Here is a 16,511-nt window from a genome sequence, read left to right as displayed (position 1 = left end):
TGCTTTGCTTTTCCTGCTGACTCCTGCTGCTTTGGTGAGCAGTGTCAGTTCTCTTTCTTGACCAGACAGCACTGAGACACAGTGGGGATGAATGACAGCCTCTCACCTCAAATATACTTTTCACCAGCCTGGTGACTTATGAACATGTGTCCTCAATGTATCTTATGACCCATAGGTCTGTATTACAATATATAACATATTGAGAAAACCAACCGGCCATAAAGCATTTCTTACCTCCATTAGCGGTGCGTGTTTGCCAGTGTAGCTAAGATTGTGTCAGCACTTCCAGGATAAACTTCCAGATATTTCACGTTTTTTGATAGCTTCTCATTTTTTTAAAGCTGACTCTAAGTGGAGAAGTAATACCTACATTATCGTTTAACTGCATCTTAAAATTATTGATCCGGTTGATTTTCAAACACGGCAGTAAAGAACAAAACATTGCATTAACGTGCCATTTTTTTTCAAACTTCTTTGTACTGTTTGCTGTGTGGTTTTTTTATATATATATGGTCAATATACTTTCAATCAGGATTATGTATGCGTAGGTTAAAACACCACTCCATTTCTCTTGTTCCTGCTACCTGATGCTACCTGATGGTCAGTTGAATGTATGTTAAACAAAGGTACGTTGTCTTTCGGTATAAAGGATTTTTTCTAAGGAAATTTAATTTTCTTCTAAGTTTACTTCTACAAAAGTCATTTTACAGTGGACCTTATCTGTTTCTAATGCTTTTAAGAGATAATGACAGTAATACTATTCTTACCCTTTTATGAATAGGAAGTAGTCCACAGATAGAATAGGATGTGCTCCTTTAGATGAATAATAGTAATTTATTACTTAGTTACAAAAAAGTGAAAAACTATTTCAAGGAGTGAGTAGACAGAAATCAAGACATTTCTGATTAAGATATATATGCTGCTCCTAATTCATGTGAAAAGGCTTTTCTTAATTAGCATGCCACTTACACCTTTCTTTTGTTTATGAGACTACGTATCCTGTTTCTACTGCACGGAAAATAATTCTCTTTTGCGGCAGCAGTATGTTCATTAATCTTAACCACTTTTTACAGTTTGGTTGCTGATGTTGTGGTGTTCAACTCTGCTTTTAATATGGAATCGTTTCTTACATCCATTGGAAAATTTATGAAGCTGATTCCTGACCACAGACCTAAGGATCTGGAAAAAATAATCAGACCGAAGTGCCAAGTTCTTTATTTTCCAGTCAGGTTTCCTGATGTGAGCAGGTCAGTACATTTTCCACGTCATAAATTGCCTCCAGCCTGTCAAAACTCTCTATTTATGGTGACGTTCTAACTAATCAGCTAAAGCATCGTTAATGAAAGAGTTTGATAATATGCAAAATCCCCTAATTGATAAATGTATTTCAATAATCAGAGGCTATTCAGGCAGCGTCTGATTTGCCAAGCTTGTCCTTAGCGCGTGTCGTACAGACGTGTGTTATTCAGGATGAGTGATTTCCCCCTTGTTTTAGTGATTTCCCCCTTGTTTTAGTCTTGAAGGAGTTGGCTGCTTCTCAGCTCTGTATATATTTGTACAGGGGAGGTCAAGGAGGAGAAAGAAATGCTAGAGAACAGTAAAAGCGATAAGCCTGTAGTCAAGACGCTGTATTTCCCTCGGTGTGTTGCGGTGGGATTTTATTGCCTCCTCCCTCCCCTACCTCTTCTTTTATTGCTTTCCAGGTAGGCACAGAGCATCCCCGTCGCAGGGCGCAGACTTGCAGATGTTGGCATTAGCTGTGGCGGGAGTTGCTCTTCAGTCTTCCTCGGTTACTCTGAAGGACGTTTTTTATTACCCTCGTTTCAAAGCCCGTCTTGAAATTAGTGGTGGGTTATGTGGCTCAAAGGGAACATTCGCTAGATCCTTTTCACTTTTGATTAAACCTGGCACAATTGTTTTTCCTGTTATAAGGGACTCTCCTCCCACCGAACAGGAACTGTGCTTCAATGGGACCGGCACTAAATAGAGTATGATTCTGCAATTTGATTATACTCTTAAAACCAACATGATGCTGGGAACGCTTTTTTTGCTGAAATAAGGGTGGGAAGTACTGTAATGACTTTGCAGGAGTCCGGCTTTTGATCTGATAACAAGTTCTGGCCACACTGGAGATCTTTGTCCCTGCCCAGCTCGTACTTGCAGTTATTTCAAAGGCTAAATACACATATGCGTTAGTAGATCTTGTAAAGAAATAGTAAATATTCTTTTTTGTAGCTGGGGTAGAAGGTTTTCAGTATGGGAGCTGGGGTCGTGCACTCTATTGATGGTCGCGCTGCAAGGTTTTGCATTTCAGTATCTTGGAAAACTTTAAATTCTAATGCACTGATGGAGATTGTTTAGAAATCAATGTCTACAGTTAAGTCTTTAAACCTGTTTTTTTGGCAAGTGGGGTTAAAATCCTCCAGTGTTCCTTTGGGACTTGGCCGCCTGGATGGCAGTGGAGGGCAGTACCTATATATCTTTGAAGATCTACTATTACTTCTTAGAGAGATTTTTTTTTTTTTTTCCCAAGAGCGAAGGAATGCCATGAATGCTCAGCATATTTGATATCAAGCCATTTTAAAAGGGTCTTGTGGTTTTGGCATACCTTAGGAAGTCATGTGGCCCAAATGTAGTTTTGGAGATGAAGTTGTGATAAACCCATCTCATATATTACATCAACTCTTTTGGACTTGTCAACCCTGGCAGATGGGGTCAAACGAGACCTGACAAATTGGTCTGAACTCATACAGATGGTGATCATTTGTCCAGAGCAGAAGGTGATTAGGTGGGTAAAATCATTAGACCACTACCCAAACTGGTGAAGTAGAAAGATGTCACATCTTGCTGTGTGCTTTTCTTAATGTCCTGCTCCTCTATTAATCTCATCCCACAGAACAGGACATGTTTCATGCTTTTGTCGTGGCTCCTGCACTTGAAATTATGTCGCCAAGCTATTTTCAGCAGTGATGGACCAAATCACATGATGGTGTTCCTCAACAACCAGGTGACTGTAAAACTTTCCCAGCAGAGCAATTGGAAACACAGATTAGCATCGCCTCAATTATTTCTGATATGGATTTTACCCAGCGACTAACTCTAGGTGTAAGATCTGTGTTTTCTTACACAAAGCCCCCTATCACAAGAAAAAAAGTCAGAAGAAAGTACTGCTTCTGTGTAACTCTAAGGTTCTTGGGGTTTTGACCTTCAGCTGCAGCCAATATTTACTATTTCTTTACAAGATCATTTTTTACCTAATGTTGCGTGCACCTGTGGCAATCAAATGCTGTTTTTTTAATTTAGATTGTGCTCGTATAGTGACTGAATGGAGATTGAGGAGAAAAAGGTTAAGAAAAATTGTGGCCAAGCTAGAATTTATAAAGCAAGCTCTTAGCCCAGAGTGTTTTTCAAGTTATTTTCAAATGGTAATTTGCTTTATCCAAACCAAACTCATACAGTGTAAGTAAGTGATTATTTGCATGACTGACAATCATTTCAGTGCCTGCAGTCTTTTTAAAATGCATAATTTTGTGGAGATGTTGGGAAAATATTTAAAAATTCTGAAGGCAAAATAACCCGGGTGGTTTGGTTGTGTGTGTGGTTTTTTATTTCTTTTTTCTTTGACCTCTTTTACTTCGCGTGTGAATGTCTCAGGGTGTGTTTGTGTCTGAAACATAATCTTTGTTTGGATTTGGGAGAGAGGTGATCTAAGAAATCATTCTCGTGCATGTGATGGTGATCTTTTAAAGATTATTTTAGATTAATACTGCAATTGTAGGGCAAAATAAAATACATCTGACCCCTTGATCAAAACCAGTGTAATAAAGGAGCGTGTCACGTGAGTTAATTCTGTAGCATATCTACCTTTTAATGTAATTACTGTAGGTGGTGGGTGCACAAACTAGCACAAGCAGAATAGTAAATGATCACTTAAAAGTGAAGGTAGGAAATACTTGTGAATACTGTGAGGTACCATTGTACATGTCTGTAATGTGTATTTAAATATTTCAGATGGGCATCCCATCACTGCTTTTCTTCTTCCGAGAGGAAGTTATCAATGCTTTTTTATAAAGATTTGTCTCTTTAATAATTATTTGTCATGAGGGCATGTGCGGGTGTTCCCAGCGCAAACCACCAGACTGTGGTCCTTATCTGACAATGAGAAGAGATGAAAGGATTTGGGGATTTAGCAGAATAAGAAATTTGCTGACCTAATCCTCCTGTTTTCTGGTTCTGACAATGACTAGCTTCTATGTCGCACCCTGTGGTGCCACAGCTACTCCGTGTATGCTCACCCTCTTACCATTTCTGACTTGGAGTTCTCCTCTTCGTACATTCGGATGAAGTATATCATGTACAAATACTTGTCCGAGTACTTCTAAGCTAGAGACAAAAACCCTCCTGGTTAAGTCTGTCGCTCCGTACTGCATAGGTATTGCAAGGGAGGGAGGCTGGTAGCTGATCTGATGTGCCATATGTGCTGTGTATCAGACTGGGGTTTTATAACACAGTGAATTAAATACATCGTAATTCCCACTTATATTGTCATTGGCTTAATTTCAGTATATTTTCTTTTGTAATGTAAATAAAATCCTAAATGTTACCATCTTTTTTTTTTTTTTTTTTTCTATACAATCAATACAGTCTGATATAAACTGTTTCCGCTTTGTAGTGGGAAACTATTGTCCAGGAAGACTGTCCCCTTTCTACTGGTGTTCTCTTTGGTACTTGTATCTCCGTATGCCAGCAGACCCTGCTGGAACACCTCTGCAAGGTCTCTTTGTTGATATTTTGTAGGAATTCTCTTGGCCCATCTGCATCCCTGCTGTCTGTGGCAGTCGGCAAAGCGGGGTCAGATTAAGTACTCCTTGGAATTCATTTCCATGAAAATTGTAATATAGATTTCGGTGATTATTACTATTCCTCTGATTGCAGTATGTCTTTATTATTATCACAATGTGGTGGGAAAGGAAGATGTTTTTGTAAGCAAGAACAAAGTAGTGTTCCTAAGAGCTCCAAATGCACATTGGACTAAGGTGGAATAATATAAAAGAAACATGAGAGGATGAGGATTACAGCAGAAAATAAAAATAGCTTCTTTTAAGTGGAACTTGTTAGTGAGTGTCTTGTACTATCTGCATTACACATTTTGAAGTAGAATTAAAGATTTTTAGACTGTTGTTTCTTCATTTGCTTTTATAACTTAGTACAGTTACCAGGACATTTTCAACCATTTGATTTTTGTATTTTTTTAGTTATAGTGTGAGAGAGGCAGAATTTGCTAATTTAGGGAGTACTTTAGGGACAGTCAGGGGAGTTCCTGACTGAAAGCAAAAGTTTTTAAAAGATGCTGACAATATCTCTTGTATAGAAATGTGACTGTCATGTGTGGAGGAGCCTGTTTTGGGGAAATAATAATAATAATAATAATAAAAAAGTAATTGCATCACTTGGACCAGGCTTGCAGAGCTGAACTGCAGACCTCTGTTTAGAGAACTAAGAGGCTCCCCCTTCCTCTGTAATCCTAACGCTATAAAATAGCTTTGCTGTGCTGGAAAAATACAGATGTCAACAAGCAAAGACTTGAATCCACAAGAGCCCAAAGCTATAGATGGGCACAGGGGACGCGTCTGCGTTGCACAGAGCGGCACTCAGCAGCGGTACCCAAGTGAGCTCTAGTGAACTGTCTTACATATGGGAAGCATATACCTTAGAAGAGCAGTTTTTGGCTAATTAGCCTTCCAGTGAAGTAGCATACATTAGCTTAGGTGGAGTACTATGCTAATGAGAGTGATTCTGGCACTGAGGCTAGCTGCTGCCTTTGGTGGTGGCTCAGGCATCTCTGTGGTGCACCGTGCTCTCTCTGGTAGGCATCGCCTCCCTGCCACCACGGTTTATGGGTAGTTAGCATAATTAGAAAATGCCAATGGACTGCTCCGACCTTGGGGCTTGCTGCTGAAGAACTGGGTGATGGAAATTACTCCCCTGGATGTCTTTCGTCCTCACCTGCCGCAAGCAGGTTTTGAGGGTTGGTGTTGGCACGCAAAGAGTTGTGCAACAAGCATGAGGGATGCCCTCAAGATCTGGGACACAGCCCCTGTTGGGAGGAAAGTGCAGTACAGGCTGAAAAGGGACATAAAATAGTCTGTCAGTTCTGGAGTCTTTGGCAGCGGGTCGGTTTCCTTCTGCATCTCTGGGATGAGCGCTGACAGCAGGCATCTGCACCTATGGCAAGGGCTTGGGTGGCTGAATGAAGGGTGCCTCAAGCATCCGTGTTTAGTGGTGCTATCTTACATGGTGCTTCTTCCACGTGTACATCGTGAGCCCTTGGGGAGGTTGGGCAGCGATGCCGGGGTTTCCGTTCTCGCTGTGGATCATAGAGGAGTAGCTGTTGCCCCAGCCTGGTGTTGGAGGCAGAACGTGCCAGTTTTATCCCCAAAATATTTATCCCCAGAACTCTCCAGCAGCAGCAGACTGAGAGTGCCCTCCTGGAGGAGGGCCTGGCTCAACAGTCTGCTGGGATGTATTCATTTTGCAAAACTTTCTAAAAAGTAATTTCTTTTTATCTATTCAGGGACAAAAATAGTTTTCCTGACTGTCTTTTATCTGTCGTAGAGGTATTCCACTAAATGCTGTCATAATAACCATTTAGTCTCACAATTGCTCACAAGGATACTTAAGCAGAATTCTCTGTGCAACCTAGTCTTTTATTAAGTTGGGTACTGCTCATGTTGCATACAACACATTCCCATAAAACTTGCATTTTGTATTTACAGAGAAATTTCTCTGGAGAGTTAAGGTCTTGTAAAACATTCTTGTTCTACAACGTGAACGAATTATTATACTCTGGGGCATTAAAAGTGAAGTGTACTGAAGAAAAGAATTTTTTCATTAAAATGCAGTTTATATTGATAAAACAGATTACTAGCATTTGATGAAATGTGAAACTTGGATCTACCCGTATCGCTAAATCGCCAGTAGGTTTATTTTGGCAATAAGAATAGTATGTAATGTATATCAGGACCAATCATACAGTACCTGTTAGTTTTGTATTAGATTAAATTGTCTTTCACTAAAGTACTTGAAAAAAACCCCTACTATATCTGTATCTTGAAGTAGCAGAATGTGGTAACCAAGAATATTAGAAAATAAAAGCTGTCGTGTTATCAGTTTTGGCACAGTCATTTATCAATCAGTATTTTAAACATTGACAAGTGGTAATTTAATAGGGAATGACCCTGTTGGCAGGAAGTTCTAATGACAGATGATGCAAACTCATTTATCACTATGGGGCTGTGCTGGCTTCTTACCTTTCTCAGTATCACAGCTCATATTTTCCAAGTCTGGGATGTGAGAAGCCACAAAGGGCAAAACCTGTGGCACCGAGCCTGTAACCACTCCCATCTAATCTGATTAACCCCTTAGCTGCAAATTTCTCTGCAGTATAGCTGCTAAGATCTAAAAGTTCTCATACCGATTTAAATGCCGTTGGATTTTTCAGTAGGATTTGCTGTAATACTTGTAAGCACTCAGCCATCGTCAGGTTTTTGGAGATGTTCAAGTCGTGTCACTTGGAATGAAAAGTTGAGACACACTAGTGCTTGGCTTTCAAAAACAAACTGCGTTCTAATAATTAATAGCACATTTCATTAGCAGGCATTAAAAATATTACATGCGGTGCCCTATACAATGGGCAGCCGCTATTATTATTATTATCTTTACTACGCGAGAAGGAAATTGATGCATTCAGAGGTTTAATTGATTCGTGCATATTCATGTGGGAAGTCGGTGGTAGAGTCATGACTGGACTGGATTATTATGCACTTCCATGCATAATAATTTCTCTGCAACTTGTAAAGAGCGTTGACTACCTTACTGTAATAAGCGTGGGCATTTGAAGTTGAGGGATGTCATAGGAAAGGAGAGGAAAATGACACCTTCATCAGTAACTGGTATGGATGGAGCTTTTAATTCTTTTGGGATTGGTCCATCTATAATACGGTAATTCTGCTGTACTTACTCAGAATAAGAATAATAATATATTTTTACTTTGTAATTCCCACAGTTGCTGAAGTTTTCATTGATTTGGTACGATTTGGTTTCCTTTTTTTTAAAGCATAATAAATGCCCTGCTTTGGGCTTCCTCTTCCTTACCTCAGCTTTCCATCTGTTCTTTCTCTTTCCCTTTCACAACAGAGTCTTCCTCCTCAAGGCTGGGATCGGGTTAAATATCATCCCTGTATGGGACACGATATTTTCTGCATTCCCATCAAATTGTAGTAAGAATCAGTAAAGTTTAAATTGAATTGGTTAAAATTGTCATGGCAGACTTTAAAGTAAAGCTGGTTTTCTTCTGTTCAAAATGGAAAAAGGCTGTTGATTGATGGCAGGGTCCTGCAAAGTGCTAAATACCCTCATTTTCCCTGCAGGCGCCGTGAGCTGAGGGCACTGGGTGTGAGTTTGTTAACCCGGGTGGGAAGGGGTGGCACACACAGCTAAAGGCTGGGGGGTAGCAAGTGATGTGGCTGTGTCCAGTTCAGTTCCAGTCCACATGAGGGTACCAGGCTTAAATCTTTTGCTTGTGTGAAAGATGGTTTTTATAGACAAGGCTGTCCCTGCTGAATTTTGCATTTCAAAATACTGCCCTTCAACGTTTGAACAATTCCATAGTTTTTATTATGAAATTCATGAATATTGCATAGAAGTGGAGGTGGGTTTTCTTGTGTTTTTCTTTAAAGCGATTTCATGCTTACAGGATTGTAACAGAGAGGGAAGCAGTCGTGTTGGGCATATTACTTCTTAGTTGCTACATGAGGCAGTGACAGAACCTTATTGCTTAAGTATTCCGGATATTTGTTCTTGGAATGGAATGGAATGGAAAAGAAAATAGGTGATATGCTAAAATTTGCAGAAAAGATAAGGACTAGGAAGGGATATCTCAGTTTTTAGAGATTATTCACCGAGAATACAAAACGTTTTCAGAAAGTATTTTTAGGAGAGTGAAGGGATCTGTTACCGGTCATAGGGGAATGGCACTACCTTTAGAAAAAGCATGCTTCATCTGGAATGCAGCATTAGTTTGGGGGGCAAAACCCCTAAACAACCAAAGCCTCCCAAAACAAGAGCGGTGGAATCGGTAGCCTTGCAAATTGTTACTAAATGTGAAACTCAAATTTTAAGTGGGTTGGATCTGCTTCAGGCACAGTTGTCTGCTGGATTGCACACAACCAATTCAAGTTCAAGTTAGAGGTACTGTTAGATGGCAGCGTCAGCAGAGAAGATACAAAGATATTCTATAGGAATTTCAGAGAATAAAGAATAAGAGAACAAAATTATGTGACGGAATACCTAAAAGTGCAATTTTAAGTTTGAAGAGGAAGCTTGAAATATAGCTCCCCAGTCCTATGGAGATGACCTTTATGTAATGTCTAAGAACAACTTAATACAGATGTTTTATTCATATGTAACCAAATGGGATGAAGTTAATTGATTTTTAATTTTGCCAAATCACAGATAATTTCTTTGTTGTGCAAGGAGTGGTTTAATCTGTTTAGGTTTCTCTTTTTTTTTTCCCATGCATTTGCAGATATTTAATATTTTATATTTTGGACATTCCCCCTGCTCGGTTGTGACTCCCAGATGAAATAATCCTCCTCTTCTTCCCTTTAAATAATTCAAATAGCATACATTTAGAAATATGAAAATCCCAACGTAAACGTACCAGAAGTACTTTTAAGGTAGGAGGCTGTTCAGCTTTACTGTGGGAAAGATGCATGTCTAAATAGTAATGAGGGTTCATCAGTTTGGGCCTTACGAGCAGCAAGAAGTAGGGATGCTTGTTGAAGGACTATGGGAGATCCAAGTCTAGTAGCGCTTTCCCAGCTTTTTTTCCTCAATATGTATGAGAAAAGATCTTTGAATTGTACTGCTTTTTTGTGATGGGGCGGTTTGTGTGCTGAGAAATGGGTGTTTGCTGGAGAGGGGGTTTGGGTATTGTATAACAAGACATAAATATGTTCAGTCTGCTTTTTAAGCAATCTTATTAGGCACTAACGATAGCCAAGAAGAATGAATTAGATATTAAGTTGAATCAGCCAACCTGTGATTAATTTTAGAGTGGATTCCTCATAAAAATGTGCCAGTTTCCTATAAGCTGGCTCCTAAGTAGCTCTTGGGTCAGGCTTGCAGAAAACCCCAGGCTTTGTCCCTGCCATATGTGTTTCCAGCCCCCCTTATAACCTTGGGACTCACCAGCAGACCACATTATCCTTATTTTTGTTAATGCTCAACGAGCCATGGGACTAACAGTGTGTAGTATCTCGCCATCATGCCAGAGCCCTCATCTTTCTAATTCTTCTCCCTTGTCAGCCCTTTTTGCCTAGAAACCAGACCACAGGTGTGGTAGTGCTGGTTCTGCACCGGTTGAAGAGACTCTGATTTAATTTCTCCAGGATGGATTTGATTTTAGGTGTCTTCCCCCTCTCTGTGCCAGAAATACTCACCACGGATGCTCTGCAACAGGGTTACGTGTCTTCATTTCTATGACTTTGCCTCTCAGAAAAAAACCCTAAAGCTATTCACATCAGTGTTCTCCTTTAAACCCTCTAAGCATTTTACATCTCCAGCTGATGGTTCTCATATGTGTTGGATAGGGAAGCAAGCAGATCTTCCTTCCCTTGGTCACTTTTGTGTGCTAAATGGTGGGCCAGTCTATATGGCTATGCAGGTAAATACAGAATGTAAAGAACACACAGACATTTAGTCAGCTTGCTCCTGGAGATGCACCAAGCAACAGTATAGCTGCTTGTACCAAATTAAAAAAAAAGCTTACGTGATTCTCATACACAATAGAAAAGATGTTTTTTTTAAATATACAGATTGGTGTGTCTATATAAAGCACTGAAAAATTGTATGTTGTTCTGTCACCCATGTTCAAAAAAGATTAATTTAAACTGTGAAACAGGTATAGAGAATTGCTGCTAGGATGATTAGGAGAATCTGTATTATGAGAGCAGATTAAAAGAGTATGGTTCACTTGTCCTAGCAAAATAAAGGTTGAGAAGGGGATATATGTTAATCTTTATAAATACAGTCAGAGGATAAATGCCATGAAAGAGGAGGAATTATTTAAGTTCCAGGATAATCCTTACAACATCCACTAGGTATAAATTGGTCATTATTAAATGACTCAGACTGGAAATGGAAAAAAAAAAAAAAGTGTGTGTGTGTGTAGGACAGTTGTTTGTTTTGGGCTTTTTTGTTTTTCCTGAGAAGTGTTTAGTTTTGAAATGACTGTGGAAACGCTATTGGAATGTAATCGGAATTTGATAAATTCAGAGGATGGTTAGCTAAACAAGGTAGGAGTAGTGCCAGGCAGTTGCAGATGTTTGCTATTATGATATCCCCAAAATCAAGGTGAAAAGAGACGGACTATGAGATGGTCACGTACTGCCTTCAGTCTTGAGACCTGAACTGGCCTGTGAAGGAGATCATGTATTTCCAGCGTCTTTTAGACACAACAGATCACCCCTCTGTTCTGTGTACTGTGCACAGCATTTACCTTCTATTGCATTAATCAGGTGTTTCATAAATGAGCAGTGTCCTGCAAGGTATCTCTTGCTCCTATGTTCAACCACTGCATTTGGGATCAGGATGAATTTTTATTACCCAGATTCGTAATGACTGTGGTGGGGAAGGAAAAAAAAAAAGTTTTTGTCTGTCTATATGTACTGAGTTCATCTGGGCATTTTAGTGCTTTCAAGGAGATGCATGTTGTGGCCGGTGTGTTTGGTCCCTCCTCTCCTCTTCCTTTGGCACCCTGGGGGTTTTGAGGCATCTATGTTCGACTTTATTGTTTTGTGGTAGCCTGAGCATCCCTCGGAAGACAAGACAAACTGAAGTGGTACCAAGGGCTGCCAACCACAGTGCTTGGGGAAAGCATTAGGTGGGATGTGCTTCAGCAAGAACTGTCTTCCTGGAAAATTTGAGTATCGTGGCATTGTAAGCATTCTTCTTGATTTTTGCCTCAGTTTACTTTTGCTCACTGAAGCATTTGGATAAAATTCCTCTGCTGAGCTCATTGGAGTCAGAATGAGTTTATTTGACCTGTCTTATTTTGATGAGTCTCTATGGCTCTTTCCTTCTCATCCTTGTGTAGCGTAGTTTAATGCTACAAGTGCCTCGATCTGTGCTAGAAGCAAATGAAGCACAGACAGAACTTTTTATGCAGTAATTCCTTTCAGTGAAATTTTATCTGTCCCTCCTCAAGCTTCATTGCATGTCTTTTGGTTTCGGAGTTCATTTATGTTATCTGCCATCTGATTTTGAATTACCAATCTTGAATTATGTGACTATATATGGAAAAGAGAGGGTTTGACCCTTTTTGGGTGCCTGAACTTGTCTGCCTTTTGTTGCCATTAAAAGGAGGGGATTATCTGTTAGGATTCCTGGTACCCTAGTCATCAAAAAAAAAAAAATTAAAAAAGGCGATAGCAGGTAAAAAATTCTCATGGGGTTTTTGTTTTTTTTTTTCCTAATGAAATCTTGTATGATATCCATAAAGATCCATAAAGTGTCTCAGTTTTTATGACATTAAACCAGTGTACCTTTGGTTCTGCAAGCAGCTGGGCTCTTTTTGGAGTTACTCAGTGCTGAACTTGTTGGCTCATCTATATGTTAGTGACTTACTATTCTGCAAGCGTCACTTCATTTGGGCTAGCAATAAGTCCTGTTCAGTCATTGTGCTGCAGAGGAATGTTCAAAGCTGCAGTGTGCATTGGAGTCTGTTTGTTTGCAGCAGATGATTTGCCTAAGCTTTGATGCGCAGTCACTTTCTGACATTTGTGTATTTCAGCAGTGAACAATGTAAACTCATTTTCTGAGCACTTTGATTACTTGCACATAGCAGTGCCCATGGCATGTGACAGAGAAGAGCACTCTATCCACTAATCAGATAGATATGCTTCAAGCGTATTTACACAAAATAATGAAAACAGCTGTTAGATACCTTTAAACTTGAGTGTGTTTTGTTATTAATCTACTAGCCCGTACACATGACACTATAATTCTTCGCTCACTCAAGTTGCCTTTAATGACACAGTAATAAAACGGAGAGGGATGAAAGTAATGGAATTGTAGAATGTAATGCCTCAATTGTTCTACAGTGTCTTCCTTTTTGCCAAAATAAACCACAATTAGGTCCATATGGTGTTTTGAAGTTTTCAAGCAATGACCCTAATAAAAAGTAATGAATTTCTGACAAAAGAAAGCATGGTGCTCTTTTAAGCAGATATCTTTGCTATTGATCTAGTTATGATTGCAGACTGATATGCTAATAGAAGAAGAAAGGTTCAACGTGCCTGGTACAAGCACTTTCATTTGTGGTTTATTTTATTCTTATGAAATTCAGATTGAAAAGGTAGAAACATGTTGTAATCCATCAGTTATGACTCCCTTTTAAAAGACCTACTATAAAGAAAACAAATGGATTTTTCTTGAGAAAAACGGAGTTTGGAAAGCATTTAACTTGAAATTTCAAAAGCAAATGTTAACTAGGAGGATGCCTCGCAGTGATGGAGAGGCTTTGTTTGGATATGTGAAATTTGACTTGAGCATTTTATTGTCTTCAGAGGTCCAAGCTCTGTTACTTTTCTCTGTTTTAACCTTTTCATGGGGGAATTGGACTGATCCTCCTTTTCATGTAGAAAAATCAAACCATCCATGGAGCAGTTGTTAGGTAAGTACAGATACTCAAATGCAATGACTAGGGAGGACATGCAGCTCATCCTCCTATATGGTACATATGGGCAACCATTAAAAAAGTATGGTGTGTCAGTATTATTCAGACGCAGTAATAATGATGCCTGAAGTATGGGTAATCTAGTCTTAATAAAGAGAGGAGATGGCAGGTTCTGGAAACAGATACCAGGGGAAGGAGAAAATAAATGGCTGATTCGACGAACCTTCTCCATTAGTGGTTGTTGAATGAATGTTCATTCCACATATGCGCAGTCCTAAATGACTGAATTGAAAAGCATCTGCTGGATAATGTATATTATTGGCATTATTTTACTCCAAGTCGAGTTGTTAATGTTGAGTGAAGCCTACGGCCTTGCAAAATGAAACAATTTGGAGCATCCTTTCAAAATAATCTACCTTGTCTACCTTGGGTCGCTGCTATAAACTGTCTCTGAGCGACTCCTTCACTGGTTAACTCTAGGAGTCTGTTTATTTAACAGACTAATTTCTCTGTCGCCTGTTCTCTACATATTTAGCTGCCTTTCAGACTTCCCACTCTAGTCTCTGCTTGCTGCACCTTTGGAAAATAACTCATTTTGGCCTCAGTAACCCTTACCATTTTTCATTTATGTTTGCTACATTCTGCATTGGTAATTTCTCCATCTCCTTATGTATCACATCCTTCCGTGTGGTTACTTTATTTGTCTTAATAGGAAAGAGTCTTGTTCATGGGTAGAACTTTATCCTTGACAATGTATCTTATTTTTATAAGCAAGGTAAATGAATTGCTACTTATTCCAGCACTTTTCTTCCTTCTGAAAATAGATACTTTTTTCTAATTCCTCACCTTCTTGTACCGGATGCCTCAATGAGATGTGCATGATTAATTTGTTTTATTGCAGTCGTGCTTAATAGCAATTGACTGGTGCTTAGGAGCTAGGGCTTGCTTTCTGGAGGAGGGCGTGGGCTGCAGGGGGAACTAATCTCACTTCAGATTATAAGATTTAGAATTTTTTCTGTTATATGGAATTCTAGTAAAAATAATAACATAAAAGTGAGAATTCCCACCTTACTTCCTGTAATTAAAATATGTTTAAATTGATTTTTCTTGCCTCAGTATTCAGTGTCAAAAGATCGAAGAAATAGTCTTATGCTGTGAAATAGAGCGTCAAATTTTAGACTGTTTTAAATTATATTAAAAAATTCCATTGAGCATAGGTAGCCTAGGAGGTGAATGTGTTTAAAATATGCTAGTTTCTATAGGCAGTCGTAGGTGAGAAGCGTTGGGCTTTTCACCCTAACTGAGCAGGTTCTCCCAAGAAGCTGGATAGAAATGACCCTGCTTGGTGTGGCTCCTCGTGCACCGCTCATGCTTTGGTGCTTGCGTTACACTTCTCTCCTATGACATAAACAATAATAAATACGTTTAAATATTTTTAATACTGAAGAAGGGTCTTAAAGCTCAGCAAATGCGTGGGAGCCTTTAAATGTTTAACTAAGTCTTTTAGCTCCTGCTTTCATTCATTAAAATATAAGGATCTAATTCTACAAGGCTGTACTCCCTTGACAAGTCTTAATACTATCAAGAGTCTTTAGAAACTCTGGCTTATTTTTTATAGAACTTGGTTGAAATTATTTGAGATTTATAGATACTTTGAAGTTCTTAGTATACCTGCAAATGCTTTTACAGGCTTAGCTTTGTACCTTTTGAAATCTGAAGTTTTAACCATTTGTGGTGTTCCAGATTTTGGTCGTTAGTCTGGAAAAAACAATTGCTCTGGCCACTGCTGAAAGTACCCCAAATCTTTGAATTCTCATACTACTAGTACTTTCATTTGTATAGCGCTAACACCTGGTACATCCTGTGACTTACGCCTGAAAATTCTGCAGTCAGTATTAAGAAGCATTAGCACCCCAAAAAGGGTTTCTGATGTTTAATATAACTGTGCTTAAGTAAGTATGGACAGTTCTGTAGTTGACTAACTACATTCATGTAGACTTGCTCAGTCTGCATGTGTGTTTGCAAGACTAGCTCCTTAATGAACAGTAATTATTATTACAGAGCTCTCACTAGCAGGCCAAATTATTGCATTATAGATGTCATGTAAAATCAGGTCTTGACAAAAGACACACAATTTTCAATCCTGCATGCAAAACCTAAAAGTTTTTTATTTTTTCATCTGCTGATGTATGCACATATTTTTAGAGACGTACCGAGGCTTTCATTTGATTTCCTCTTTTTTTTTTTTTTTCTTAAATACATTCAAGCTCCTTTAAGAACAATGTCCGTTTCCCGTGTAATGATCAGAGATGGTGATTTTTAGCAGTAGATTGAGGGGACAAGTTTAAGAAACCATTTCTTGTACTGTGTTTCAGCAACACAAGCTAGTTGTAGAGGTTGTGTTCAAAATAGCGGGAACTAGTACGGCAGCATTTTAGTAAATTGGGATATAAACAAACATCTGTTGCAGGAATGTAGAAATGACATCATAAAGAATGTATGCAAAAACTTAATTGAAAAAGAATGATGCAGAATTGCAGCATGACTTTAAGTCTGAATTGATTTTTTGCCTTCAGAGTGAAAGTGGGATTTTTGTGCAACATTCCAATACTATAAAGTATTTAAAATGTAATGTCCTATTAATGTACCTAAAATGTAGACTCTGGGTCACCCAATAAGAATAGTAGTTACAGTAATACAGTATATGTAATATGCAATTATCTTGACAATAGTTTTATTTTTTCAACAATTTTGTCATAAAAGAGCAGTAAGA

At 38.9% G+C, this 16,511-nt stretch overlaps 1 protein-coding gene across 20 annotated transcripts in view; it reads left to right on the top strand.

Annotated features, from left to right (window-relative positions):
- GTDC1 (glycosyltransferase like domain containing 1) overlaps positions 1 to 16,511 on the top strand; it is a 185,747-nt gene that overhangs the window by 95,571 nt on the left and 73,665 nt on the right. For 17 of the 20 annotated variants that reach the window (XR_008733689.1, XR_008733690.1, XM_055719354.1 and 14 more), the window contains one exon: positions 1,074 to 1,247. The exons of 2 other annotated variants lie outside the window; for them this stretch is intronic. Coding sequence is in view for 15 of the 18 variants with exons in the window: in XM_055719354.1 (XP_055575329.1) it covers positions 1,074 to 1,247 (174 nt within the window). In the remaining 3 variants the exon portion in view is untranslated. Of the gene's footprint in view, positions 1 to 1,073; positions 1,248 to 16,511 lie in introns of those variants that run through there. One more of the 20 variants, XM_027814865.2, reaches the window with a different exon arrangement.

The sequence above is a fragment of the Falco cherrug genome, chromosome 8, assembly GCF_023634085.1.
Source record: "Falco cherrug isolate bFalChe1 chromosome 8, bFalChe1.pri, whole genome shotgun sequence".
NCBI classification, from domain to species: Eukaryota; Metazoa; Chordata; class Aves; order Falconiformes; family Falconidae; genus Falco; species Falco cherrug.
Note: the sequence above shows the minus strand (reverse complement) of the source record. Positions and strands in the feature narration are given on the sequence as shown.